We start from the raw sequence: 13,752 nt of genomic DNA, 5'->3' as shown, positions 1-13,752 counted from the left end.
GCTTTCCCTAAAGAAACACAGGCCCCGTTTTCCTGGCAATTAAGGCTCTTATATTGGGGGTGGTTTTGATCTGCGTTCAGGCGCGTTTCTGCCTGTCTGTCACCTCGGAGGGCGGTCGAGGTAGGCGGGCCTGCTCTGCATGCCCTGGGCCCCTGTGGGGCCAGGCGTGGCGAGCGTGGCCGTAGCTCTCACAGCGCCTTCCTGCCCCCTCCTCCCTCATGCAGGACTCCTTGCTCCGGCTGGAGGACCACCGGCAGTGCTTCGAGTGCTCTGACGTGGCTCTGAATGAGGCAGTCCAGCAGATGGTTAATGCCACTGAGGCTGCCGCCAAGGAGGAGTGGGTGGCCACGGTAACCCAGCTGCTGCTGGGCATCGAGCAGGCGCTCTCAGCAGACAACAGCGGCAGCATCCTGAGGGACTCATCCTCCGCCGCTGGCCTCACCCGTCTCACCAACAACCTCATCCAGGTAGCCTGGTTCCTTCCTGCCCACCTGCAGCCCGGTTGGCCCTAAGGACGCACCCTGGGGGGAGCTGACCCTGCAGTGACGCCCGATCGCCCCAGGTCATCGACTGCAGCATGGCCGTGCAGGAGGAGCCCAAGGAGCCCCACGTGTCCTCGGTGCTGCCCTGGATCATCTTGCACCGCATCATCTGGCAGGAAGAGGACAGCTTCCGCTCCCTGTGCCACCAGCAGCAGCTCCAGAGCCCCGCAGACGAAGGTGTGGGGACGCGGTCCGGTGGGGATGGCCCTCAGCCCGGTGTCCCTGCCTCTCGTCTCTGCCTCAGGGCCCTGTGGCCCTGTCCAGGCACCGTGAGTGGGCTTGGGCTTGGGCAGTTGATGTTTCGTGGCACTTGGATGGAGGCAGAGGCTCCCCACCATGCGGTGGGGGCGTGGCCGTGGCCTGTGCAGTGTTTCACATCGGGTGCAGGTGGTGAGCACCGTGAGGAGTGGGCCTGCTCTGGGAGCCTCGTGCTGCCAGCTCCTCCAGTCCCTGCGCAGCCCGTGGGCCCTCGTGGGTGTGGGCCCGGGCAACTGGAGGGCAGCACGGGGCAAGCAGGCACAGGTTCCACTTCTTGGCCATGTGATCATGGGCTAGTCAGGCGACCCCCAGCCTCTGTTCCCCCGTCCACTCTGGGGATAGTGGCACCATCTCAGGGTTGTTGGAGGACCTACGCGGCAGTAAAACCATCGTTGCCACGGCAGGTCAGTGCTGGCACGAGGGGTGCAGAGGCTGCAGGGGCGAGCCAGGGCCCTGTGTGGAGGTGGCACTTGAGCCGGGTCAGCACCATGGTGGGAAATGTGGTCGGTGGAAGAAATTACATCAAAACAACAGCTAAATGACATTTAAGCAAAGAGTGTAGCTCTACCAAATGGACTTTATTCCTTTGGTTTTCTCACATTTTCAATCTAAACTTGGCTGATATACGTATACTTTTTATATAGCTATGATTACAATACACGTATTTATGTGTATATTCAACCAGCTTAAAATTGAATTTATGGGGGTGGTTTCCTCAGTCATTTGACGGATCAGCAAAGCGCACAGGAAGGAAAGTCAGCTGTGTGGCCGCAACCATGGAGCCCACACCAGCTTGCCTTCCTTCCACTTGCTCTCTTGCTCCAAGTGCTTCACTCCGCAGGTGTCTGTCAGCTGCTCTCTGCTTGTCAGGCCTCCGTGGGTGAGAGCCTCTGGCCTGGAAAGGTTCACAGTGGAGGCGACAGACGGGACCACTAGCAGCACCCACAGTGCCACGCCTGCGGCCTGACGGGGGACCGGGAAGCGATGGGGCAGCTGGGCAGGGACCCGGAAGGGCTGGGCATGTGGCTGGACTTGGCAAGGAGCCAGACCGAGGAAGGCTTTCACACACCCCCCCCCCCGCCCCCGTGTATAAGCTGTGTGGCTGTGTTCTGTTGTCTTCGTGATGCTAGGAGAGGTGCCCTGCTTTGCCCAACTCTCAGGGCAGCGGTGTTTCTTACTGGTCATTCTTTAGTCAATACCTCATGCACGCCTTTTTGCTTCTGCTTAATTGATTTTTTTGGATAAATTTTTAGAACGGTTATCTTTAAAGAGCTTGACAAATAGTGCCTCTGTGTTTTACAAAACAGTTTCAGTGGTGAAAAAAATTAAGGTTTACACCTGTAAATGTAGGTGTAAAAAGACTTCTGGATTAAGAGTCTCCTCTTAATTAATTATGCAAGCACAATATGGGTTTTTTGGTTTGCTTTTTTGTTTTTTTAGTGACAGGATTTCTTTTGTTTTATTTTAAATATTTATTTATTTATTTATTTGGTTGCACCTGGTCTCAGTTATGGCAGGCGGGCTCCTTAGTTGTGGCATGCGAACTCTTAGTTGCGACATGATGTGGGATCTAGTTCCCTGACTAGGGATTGAACCCAGGCCCCCTGCATTGGGAGCGTGGAGTCTTATCCACTGTGCCACCAGGGAAGTCCCCACAATATAGTTTTTAAAAAAACTGCCAGTAAGCAAATAAGGGGAGGAGGACAGTCCAAGGCCATAAACTTCAAAAGGGTGGGATAGGGAAACAAAGATCCTGGTGGACTGGCCGCCGGTGTGGCCCATCTCCTCCTCCACCCCCTGGAGGAGGACTGAGGGGATAGGGTGAGTGGACAGAGTCCTCTGTTCTGTAGAGAGTGGGCTGGCGGGGCTGCCCCCTGTATTGCCCTGGGCCTTGGCAGAGGCAGGAAGGGCTGCTGGGTCCTGCCCCTCCTGGTGGCAGACTATATGGAGGGCTCTCTGGCCGGCAGTAAGGGGCCGGCGTGGGGCAGTGTTGCATGCTGAGTTCCCTGGAGCAGATGTTGGGATGGTATATTAGGAATCTCTGCTCGTGAAAGGAAGCGGGAAGCAGCGGGGAGAACAGGGTGCATCCTGACGTCGTCTCGGACCCCGGCGGGGGCTCTGTAGCATGTCGGGCAGAGGAAGCCAGGCCTTTGCCCTCCCATCTCACTTCAGTCACTGGATATGGCTCCCGTGGCTGTAGCCAAGCCGAAGGAACTGCTGGCTGGGGCCATGTGCTGGCCGCACTGCTCTCCCCGGGCAGCCATCCTACCTTTAGGAGATCTCGGAAGAGAGGACAAAACCCTGGCCCCCCAGTGCAGACTGATGCAGCCCTGGTCGAGCGAGCTCCCTTCTTTTCCCTCAGCAGACACAGGCGGCGGAAAGTGATTGAGAGCAACACCTGCTGCAAGCTCACAGCTTCGAGGAAGGGCAGGCTGGTCCTCTTTGTTGGAGATGCCCCAGGAAATTCCTTCATGGTGATTGCAGCACTGCCGTGGTCCGAGGAGCCGCCCTGGCTGACCATGAGCAGGATAGAGAGAGGTGACATGGCGGGCATGCTGACAGGTCATGGCCCACCCCTACCCCACACCCCGCATCAAGTACAGGAAGGGAAGAAGGAACACACCATTCGAGAGACAGGTGAACTAGGCCTGGAAGAAAGCGTACGGCAAGGAGCAGAGGCAGAGGCTTGTGGGTGATTGGCCCAAGAAAATCATTTGTTAAAATTTCTAAGACGATAAGCAGAATGAAATGAAAAGGACAACTGCAGAACTAAGGGAAAACGCTGCAAACCACACCTCAGCATTATACACTAATAAACTAAAACAGCGAGGAGCAGAGTGAACATGACTGAAACTGCGGGAGACGGATTAAGAGCTAACAGCACTGGAGAGAAGGTGGTAGATGTGGAAGACAGAGATGGTCCAGTGTGAGGGTGAATGGGGCCCCTGATGGCAGCAAGGAATCTGATGTCAAATACAGGAAGAGTTCTCTGAATTGTAATAAACACTGAATCTGCAGGTTCAAAGTATATACTGAGAAAAGTTGATATGCAACAGTCTACATCAAGATGCATCCTGGTGAAGGATCTATTTTAGGGGTAAAGACTTGTCAGGTTTCTAAACTGAAAAAGCAATTTATCTTAATGGGACAAAGAACAGGGCTCATTTCAGATTTCTCCCTGGCAGTGTTCAGTGCAGTTGGGGTCATGTCCACATGTCTGCAGGGTTCTCAGGGCAGGAAAGTGTGGGCCCAGGCATGTAGCCAGTCGTTTGTAATTACAGTGGATTCCAGCTCCTTGAGTGCTTCTTAAAAGCATGGCTGGAGGATGAAGTCAGTAAACGAACATGAGTCAGGATGGAAAAGCCACAGGAAAGAACTTGCGATGAGCACCAGATCCACTTAGAATTGGAGTCGAAAGAGAGCAGTCGGGCTGATTATGGCTGCAGAACAGAATGTACGTGTTATAACCCTACTGCACTAGAAGCAGTGTGTACGACCAGATTGGGAGCTGGGGGAGACGAGGAAAAAGCTACCACAGAGCCATCACTGACCTGATGTAACAGTCATTTGATGCTGTTGAAAATGGAAATGAAAGGACTTCCCTGGTGGCGCAGTGGTTAAGAATCTGCCTGCCAACGCAGGGGACACGGGTTCGATCCCAGGTCTGGGAAGATCCCACATGCCGTGGAGCACCTAAGCCTGTGCGCCACAACTACTGAGCCCAGAGCCCGTGCTCTGCAACAAGAGAAGCCACCGCAATGAGAATCCTGCACACCACAATGAAGAGTAGCGCCCTCTCACCGCAACTAGAGAAAGCACGCACGCAGCAACAAAGACCCAACACAGCCAAAATTAAATAATTTTTTTAAAAAGTAGAAAACAAATTTCATGAAAGAATCTTGATTCTGTTTTCTCTAGTACTTTCTATCCTAATGTGTCCTGTCCTAATCCTCTTTAAAAACGTTAGGTATAAGACCATGCTGGGTTATGGCTCAGAGTTTCAAACACACCAAGGGATATTTAAGGAACTAGCCATAGTTCTAGTGATGAACAAACATTTAACTGAGATTTGGTAGTTCTTTTTCCTTCTGTAGTAGTTAAACAGACCTAAATATAAGAATTTTTAAGTTAAGCAATGGTATGTGTAGTATGGGTTCTATTGTCATAAATGAGTTGTCTCTCTCTTTCAAAATGTCTCATACATGCATAGAAAGATGCTTCCAGTGATGTTCACCAAATGTCAGCCCTGGTTATTGGGGGCGGGGGTGTGGGGTGGGGTGGGGTGGGGTGGGCAGTGCTGCTCTTTGGTGATGGACCATTCCTTCTGTATACGGTCCTGTGTGATCTGAATTGTTTTTTGATAAGCATGTACTGCTTTAGTAAACCCAGTCACATCATTACTGATTTTAAAAGACAAAAAGATGAAAAAGGAAAGAGGGGGAACTCTGCGGCCCCTTGGTATAGAGAGAGGAGCGGGGCCCACTGCTCCCAGCCGTGCTGGCACTGACCCTGTGTGTCGCCTGGTCTTTCCCCAGTGTCAGCCGATATGCCCATGCTCCCTTCCTCCCTCATGCTGCTCAACACGGCCCATGAGTACCTGGGCCGGAGGGCCTGGTGTTGCAACTCCGAAGGGGCCCTGCTGCGATTCTACGTAAGTGCTGCTGGGGCGCGTCCGCCCTTCTCTGGCCGTTGTCACCCCGGGTCTAGAGTGTGTGCCTGTGCTTTCTTTCTCTCTGTCCCCCTCTCTCTCCCCGCTTCTCTCTTGGAGTAAAATTTAAACTATTGACTCTTTTTTTTAATGATTTTAGTAGGTTCATTTAGATTTTTTCTTCCATGGTCAATTCTGTTTTTGGAATAGTGTCCATGTAAGCATAAAATTGTTCACGGTATTTGCTGATGATTTTAAAAGTCTCTGTAGTACCTCTAGTTATGCCCCCTTTTTCATTGCTAAAATCATTTATTTATGCTTCCTTTTCCTTTTTTGAAAAACCAGTCTTTTATGAGGTTTATCGAAATTAGTTTTTTCAAACTACCGGTTATTGGTTTATTGACCTATTTTTTCTTTGCTTTCTAGTTCACTAATTGACACTTTTTTACTTTCTTTGGATTTGCTTCGTGTTTTTTCTAACTTATTGAAGTAAATGCTTATTTTAGTGATCACCTTCTAATACATGTGTTGGAGATTATAAGTTTTCCCCAAGTACATTTTTAGCTGCATGCCATAAGTTTTGATATTTACGATCTTTATTTTTATTTATTTATTTATTTATTTATGATAAGGTCTTTTATTTGAATTTTATTTTATTTATTTTTTTATACAGCAGGTTCTTATTAGTCATCAATTTTATACACATCAGTGTATACATGTCAGTCCCAATCGCCCAATTCATCACACCCCCACCCCCATCCCCCTGCTGCTTTCCCCCCTTGGTGTCCATACGTTTGTTCTCTACATCTGTGTGTCAGTTTCTGCCCTGCAAAGCGGTTCATCTGTACCATTTTTCTAGGTTCCACATATATGCGTTAATATACGATATTTGTTTTTCTCTTTCTGACTTCACTCTGTATGACAGTCTCTAGATCCATCCACGTCTCAACAAATGACCCAATTTTGTTCCTTTTTATGGCTGAGATATTTGCTATCTTTATGTAACTGATTTCTAATTTTATCGAATTATGTTTGGAGGATGTGGTCTGTATTATACCTAGTCCTTGGTATTTGTCGAGACTTGCTTTTTGTCTAGTTTTGGTAAAAATACCGCGGATGCTTGAAAAGAATGTATGTTTGCTAATAGTTGGGCATCATAATGGTAGCCGTTGCTCTGACCTCTGTAGATTCACCAGTTGACTATCATTCACCTCCTCTGAGACCCTCACTAATGTCTGTCTGCCAGAGAGAGGTTCCCTCGGCCCTAACGGGATTTATCGTCTGACATTATAACTCTTTAATTCACACCCCTCCACGGGAGTCTGAGCTTCCCAAAGGCAGGGACAGTGTCTCGATGTGCCCAGCATAAGACGGTGCTCAGTAGATATTTGGGGAGCAGATGAATGTCTAAATGAACAAGTGTAGCTAGAAACTGCAAGAAACTGCCTGCGGTGCTGGAAGGAGGGAAGCTGGGCAAATCCTCAGCACGCCCTGCAGAGCGGGGCCCAGATGGCTCCCAAGGGGGTGGTAGGCCTGTTCCAGGACACAGGCCCAGACAGGCTCCTCAGGTTAGCAGAGCTGATGGGCCCACTGTGCAGGCGGCTGCCGGCCCTCCCCCAGATGCCTCTTCCCGCCCGCCCACCACCTAGGTGCGCGTCCTCCAGAAGGAGCTTGCTGAATCCACGTCTGAGGACACTCACCCATACAAGGAGGAGCTGGAGACAGCCTTGGAGCAGTGCTTCTACTGCCTGTACAGCTACCCCAGCAAGAAGAGCAAGGCCAGGTACCTGGAGGAGCACTCGGCTCAGCAGGTGAGGGCCCCCTGGGGGCAGGGCCTGGGCTCCCCTGGTGCGGGTGCTGTGGTGGTGGGGGGGGGTCGGGTTGGGGGGTGGGATTTGCTGCATCAGGTGGACTAGTCCCACCAAAGAAAGTTCTTGGTTTCCTCGCAAGAACTAGTTTCATAAATGTTGACTAATTATTAAAAAATGCAGCATGGCAATTTTTCAGTAGATCTTTTTCCCCCAATTCGATTAATGCAGATGATTCCTTAGAGGGTTTCCGTTTTTTTGGTTTGGTTTTCAGACCGCTAGTGGGTGTGTTACCTCAGTGGTCCTGAACACGGTCAATTATTCTTTGAGAGAGTCCATCCCCTAAGTGTGCACGACTCTGGGCAGGGTCTCCGCTGTGACCCCCATGACATGCAGGGCGCCCTGGCCCAGAGCAAGTGCTTGGTCAGTATTTGGCAACTAGGTGACCTGCCCTCTGTCATGGCCATGTGGACTCAGAGCGAGCCCTCGGTTCCAGTGTTTGTCTCTATAAAGACCAGGTTTGTGCTAGTTCACTTTTCTGCTCGTCACACACTTGGGTTTGGGGATTGCAGTCGGCGAGCAGATGTTTTAAGTATGTGGGAGTAATTTGAGGCTCTCCTCGTCTACATTGGACACTGAGCGTTTCTGTAGAAGGACTCTCCCCCATGCACTCTACCTGGACTGCACTATGGCCTGCCTCTGCCTTCTTTCAGGTGGATCTGATATGGGAGGATGCCCTGTTCATGTTCGAGTACTTTAAGCCCAAGACCCTTCCTGAGTTTGACAGCTATAAGACCAGCACCGTGTCCGCTGACTTGGCCAACCTCCTGAAGCGAATTGCCACCATCGTGCCCCGCACAGAGCGGCCAGCCCTGAGCCTGGACAAGGTCTCCGCCTACATCGAGGGCACCTCTGCAGAGGTAGGAGCTGGTGTGCCGGCCATGTCCTGTCTCCTCCAGCACCTCTGCCTGCGTGCCTTGGCCTCTCCCCTGCTCTGTGCCAGCTGGCAGGGCCCTGGGAAGTGAAGGGTCCTGGTCGCACCCTGGTGACACCCGAGTCCCTGGCTCCATGTCCCCTCACCCTTGCCCTCTCACCTGCCAGGTGCCCTGCCTCCCAGAAGGGGCCGACCCCTCCCCTCCGGTGGTGAATGAGCTCTACTACCTCCTGGCTGATTACCATTTCAAAAACAAGGAGCAGTCCAAGGCCATCAAGTTCTACATGCACGACATCTGTGTCTGCCCCAATAGGTCAGCCACCGGGTGCTGGGCAGGCCGGCTGCGGGAGGGCTGGGGACTCATCTCGGAGAGCTCTTCCCGGGGCGGTTTGGGGTTCCCCTGCCCACAGCAAGGAGGCCAGGAAGAAGGAAGGAGAGGGCAGGTGGGCACTCCACAGAGGCAAGGAAGGGCAGAGCCTTCTTCCCCAGTCCCTGGGGTGGGGGCGGGGTCAAAGCAGGCAACTGTGTCCTTCTGGTCCCAGCCCGCAGCCCTGGGGAGTCGGCTGGATGGACTCTTGCTTCTTCCACTGCAGTGTCTTTCGTTGTGGTTGTTTTCTTCTTTGGGGGCAGGGGAGGGGGGGAGGCTCCTTCCTTCCTGGGATGCAGCGCGTTGATGGCAGGAGAGCCCATCGTACGTAAGGCTCATGCTTCCTTCCCAGTGGTCCCTGGTGGCCTCTTCTTAAATCGTACTGATTGGCCTGATCCTCGTGAAGGGCCTGCTAAGCTCATAAAGTCTGACTTGCTGGATTGAGAGGGAATCTTTTCTGATGGCTGCTGCGCCTAGGAGGGCCTGGGTCAGAAGGGGACCACTCTCTGCTGGTGACCTGTGTCTGAAGGGTCCAGAGTGGCCTCCATAGGCAGCCCTCCTGGGAGTTGTCGGGAACAGAGGGCTCTGCCTTATCAGGCAGGACCCACCTAGCTGGGGCAGGAGGGCTGGGGTCTGGGTGGAGAAGCCAGTGCATGACTCCCACAGCTGTGGGAAAGGCTCTCCCGCAGCCCCTCTTGCTCAGCCTGTGGTTTCCTCCAGGCAGGGGCCTGTGTGGTGGTGGCCCTGGCTGTCCTCCCTGTGGTCGCTGCCGACTGGGGTCGTGGGGCCCAGGGTCGCCGTGGCTTAGGGTCGCGTGGCCCGGGGTGGTGGATCCGAGCTGCACTCAGGCTGGCTGAGTGGTCACTCCCTGCTGCTGCCACGTCTGAAAAGTGACAGTGCCAACACCCACCTGTTCGAGGGAAGGGGGAGCCTGGCTCCTGGCGGCACTGCTCCAAGTGTCTGTGACCGTGTGTCTGTTCTGCTTGCTTGTATTTGCAGCAGGAGACGGTGGTTTCTGTTTTGGTCTCATGCAGGCACGTAGGCATCTGCTGTGGTGTGGAAAGAGCTGCCCAGGTGGAAGGTCCCTGACCATTCCCACCATGCTCTCTCCCAGGCCCCACCCCTGGAGAAAGGGGTGCTCAGGACCCCTCTCGAGGCGGGTCCTGCACTGTCTTCTTAGGTCTCTCCTGCTCCCTCATCTCTGGTCGCTTGGAGAGCAGTGGAAGTGCCTGGAAGCTTTGTGAGCTGCCCAGGTTCCCCTGACCTTGCACAGCCCAGGGATGCCAGGGGCAGGCTTTGAAGTTTGTGCCTTGGTAGTGGAAGACTTGTCAGTCTGCAGAGGGTAGCATGCCCATGTGGTTGCTGCCTTTTCTGTTCTCTGTGCTAGAGAATTCCAGACTCTTTCAAGGGCCCAGAAATGGTCTTGGTGCCTCAGAGAGGCTCCTGCATTCTCACCAGCAGTTTCTCTGGGGTGGCCTCAGAATGATGGGGTCTCATCCATCACATGGTCCCCTTGCTGTCCATCTTGCTGCTGGTGCCTGAGCTGGAGAGGGCAGGGTCCCAGTGGGGAGTGAGGAGCCGGCAGAAGCTAGGTGGCAGGGGTCTCGGGAGTCTGGGCTGCTCCGTGCTGTTGGTCAGGGAGGTTATAGGTCATGAGATTACACCTGCGGAGCAGGCCCTTTCCTCCCACTCAGAGCCATCCTGGGGGGACGTCCTCCAGGCAGGGGATCAGAGGGCAGCAGGGTGCCAGCGTCTGGCTATGCCAGGGGCGACCCTCTCAGGGTGGTGCCTGAGTGCCGTGAGGGGCTGGGTGACTTGTGCCCTGTGCTCTTCTCTGGAGGTGGGCCTGCGGGCCCATGTTTCCTGGCTCAGGGATGCCCGCGGTGGTGGAGTTAGGAAGTCTGGGGTGGGGCCCATGTGCCCGTGGTCACCGTGTCTGCAGGGCAGTGAGGGCAGCAGTATGTTGAGCCGGGCTGTGTCATGACCACAGGTTTGACTCCTGGGCGGGCATGGCCCTGGCCCGGGCCAGCCGCATTCAGGACAAACTGAACTCCAACGAGCTGAAGAGCGACGGGCCCATCTGGAAGCACGCCACACCTGTGCTGAACTGCTTCCGGCGGGCACTGGAGATCGACAGCTCCAACCTGTCCCTGTGGATCGAGTTCGGCACCATGTCCTATGCCCTGCACTCCTTCGCCTCACGCCAGTTGAAGCAGTGGAGGCCCGAGCTGCCCCCTGAGCTTGTGCAGCAGGTGAGGGGCAGGGGCGGCCGCTGTCCTGGGGTCCATGTCAGCTTGGTCCCTGGTCTCTGGACACCGGGTCCGGGGTGGGTGAGTCCAGGACCAGTCTCCTGTGAGCGCTGGTCAGCCACCAGTTTCAGGGCCGTGGAGAAGCTGTTGTCTCTTCCCTGCTCCCTCAGAGGAGCTTGTTGAGTCCTTGTAAAATTCTTGACACTGTGCTCGGAAGTTTGAAGCCCCTCCTGGTGGGGGAATGTTCCCCTAGTGTGGGTGCCGGGTGTCTGGGCTGAGGTCTGTGTGCAGCAGGGGCTCCCTCAGCTCCTTGAAAAGGGACGTGAAGGAGCCACATGGCGTGTCAGTGTGGCAGGCGTGGCAGTAGGACACCACGTGGTCTCATTCCAGATGGAGGAGCGGCGAGACAGCATGCTGGAGACCGCCAGGCACTGCTTCACGTCAGCGGCGCACTGCGAGGGTGACGGGGATGAGGAGGAGTGGCTCATCCACTACATGCTGGGCAAGGTGGCTGAGAAGCAGCAGCAGCCGCCCACCGTGTACCTGCGGCACTACCGGCAAGCTGGCCACTACCTGCACGAGGAGGCGGCCCGCTACCCCAAGAAGATCCACTACCACAACCCCCCCGAGCTGGCCATGGAGGCCCTGGAGGTGACACCGCGCTGGCCCCGGGCGGGGACATGGGGAGGGGACGGGCCAGTCTCACTGTCTCCCTGGGGCTGGGGCACACGGTCCCAGTGACTTCCCTGCAACCCACTGGAAACTTCTTTGTATGCAGTTCAATTAAAACAGCCTTTCCTCTCTCTCTAAGGGGTGCTCACCATCCTTTCTGGGGGAGGGAGCATTAGCACGCGGCATCCCTGGCTCCGGGGCACTCGCGCCTGCAGCCTGGTCCCCGGGTGCATGGGAGAGCTCCCAGCCTGCAGTGGGTGCCCCGAGTACCTATCCTGGTGGGACTCAGCCGGGCAGCTGCTGGCCCTCTGGACCCCCAGTTCAGGGTCTTGCGCTGCTCCTCCTGAGCAGAGCGCGTGTGCGCTGCCTGGATTTGCACCTGTGGTTCCAGGTGTGTGGCTCAGTGCTCTCGTTGGTGCCCATGGTGGTACCTTGAGGGGGCCACTGAGGACGCAGCACAGGCATGGGTGCACCAGGCTTCCCAAGGCCCTGGGCTTGTCAGCGTCACCCTTTCTCAGGCTGCGTGTCCACCCCCACCGATCCCCCGCCCAGAAAGGTGCTTGAAATTTGGGGCAAAATCTGCTTGCGTATGCCTTTTTTGCATTTAGGGTTTTTTTCCGTTTATTAAATTAATAGATGTTAATGGTTAAGAAAAATGTAATAATCAAATAATTCAGAAGTGTTTAAACTGAAAAGTTAAAGTCCCCGCTGATCCTAGCTCCTCATCTGCAACAATCCACGTTGACATTTTGGCCCTGTCCTTGTTTTTCTAGGCATGTTTCCTGTTAACATGTAGACGCACAGTAACATTTTCTTACCATCTTTTAATTTGTTTTTCTCATTGGACTAGATGTAGTGGAAGGAGCTGGGGCTTCCCTCATGTTCTCCTGCCCCCTCGCCCGGCTGAGCACCCAGCCCCTGCTTCATGGGTGTGGCCTCTCCTCCACTCCCTCTGTGAAGGGTGCAGGCTGGGTGTGGCTTCGTGTGTGTATCCGGAAGCACTTTTTTTTTTTGGCCTTGCTGTGGGGCTTGCGATCTCAGTTCCCCAACCAGGGATTGAACCCAGGCCACAGTGGTGAAAGCACTGAGTCCTAACCACTAGGCCACCAGAGGTGTCCCAGGGAGCACTCCTCTGAGCGCTTCCCAAGGTCACGTAACATTAGATCAACGACGGCCTGTGCCTGGAGCCTTGTGGTGATCTGTGAGCCTTGTGAGCAAACAAAAAAGTCACGTTTTAAAGAGTTCGCTTTTTTAAAGTGCTCCATGCTGAGTGGTGTCTAGCAGTGTTGGGCCACCTCCGGGGGTTCCTTGTGGAGTGTGGAAGGAAACTTCCTGTCTAGTGCTTCCCCGGCAGCATCCTGGTAGCTGTCCACACAGCCCAGGCCCCACGTCCTTCCCCATCGCATTTCTTTCATGCTTTGCACTTGGGTCAGGAGCCCCTCCTTGGAGGGACTTCCGCTTGGGGCATGTGAAGGCTGCCGCCCAGAGGAGTGGCTGGCGTGCCCTGAGGCCGCTGAGGGAGGGCAGTCAGCACACTCAGCCTGGACTCTCTCACTCTCAGGAGAATGACTGCTCTCTTTTTTCCTGCATGTATCTTCCTTGGACTTTTGGCCTCTGCTGCTGTCTGATAGAACCAGTGAGCAGGCAGGATGTTGGCCCTTCAGGGCCCAGGGCCTTCCGGATGAGGGGCTGAGGCCACCCTCCCAGCACACCACCCGGGCTCTCAGGGGGCAGGTGCTCAGCTGGACCATGTGTCTATCTTGCTTTAAAAATGGGATTCCGGGTTTCCCTGGTGGCGCAGTGGTTGAGAGTCCGCCTGCCGATGCAGGGAACACGGGTTCGTGCCCCAGTCCGGGAGGATCCCACATGCCACGGAGCGGCTGGGCCTGTGAGCTGTGGCCGCTGAGCCTGCGCGTCCGGAGCCTGTGCTCCGTAACGGGAGAGGCCACAACAGTGAGAGGCCCGCATACCACAGAAAAAAAAAAAAAAAAAATGGCATTCCTCTTTAAGAATTTAACGTTACCCTGGTGAAAATTCCCCTCTGTTGTTGAGTCTTCATTCAAAATACTTCACCTGCTGCTTGGATGACCTTTGCCAGTGAAACACTTGGCTTTCCCCTGAGTTTGGCCACCTGGGCACATATGAGTGCCCCGCATCTAAAAATGGACTGTCTGGGCCGGTTTCTCTGGGGCCCACGGGTTGGCTGGAGGTGGAGGGGCTCTGGGTGTGGGCTCCTCTGTCCGGGGTGCCCACTTGAGAGTGTGGCCTGGGCTG

The 13,752-nt window shown here is 54.6% G+C and overlaps 1 protein-coding gene across 12 annotated transcripts in view; it reads left to right on the top strand.

Moving 5' to 3' along the window:
• Nucleotides 1-13,752, top strand: part of CABIN1 (calcineurin binding protein 1) — a 97,944-nt gene that overhangs the window by 24,565 nt on the left and 59,627 nt on the right. For all 12 annotated transcript variants that reach the window (XM_073790359.1, XM_073790357.1, XM_073790361.1 and 9 more), the window contains 8 exons: nt 225-467; nt 563-719; nt 5,336-5,451; nt 7,098-7,259; nt 7,970-8,176; nt 8,358-8,503; nt 10,548-10,809; nt 11,197-11,457. In XM_073790359.1, the coding sequence (XP_073646460.1) occupies nt 225-467; nt 563-719; nt 5,336-5,451; nt 7,098-7,259; nt 7,970-8,176; nt 8,358-8,503; nt 10,548-10,809; nt 11,197-11,457 (1,554 nt within the window). The remainder of the gene's footprint in view (nt 1-224; nt 468-562; nt 720-5,335; nt 5,452-7,097; nt 7,260-7,969; nt 8,177-8,357; nt 8,504-10,547; nt 10,810-11,196; nt 11,458-13,752) is intronic.

Source organism: Tursiops truncatus, chromosome 13 (assembly GCF_011762595.2).
Source record: "Tursiops truncatus isolate mTurTru1 chromosome 13, mTurTru1.mat.Y, whole genome shotgun sequence".
NCBI lineage: Eukaryota > Metazoa > Chordata > Mammalia > Artiodactyla > Delphinidae > Tursiops > Tursiops truncatus.
Note: the sequence above shows the minus strand (reverse complement) of the source record. Positions and strands in the feature narration are given on the sequence as shown.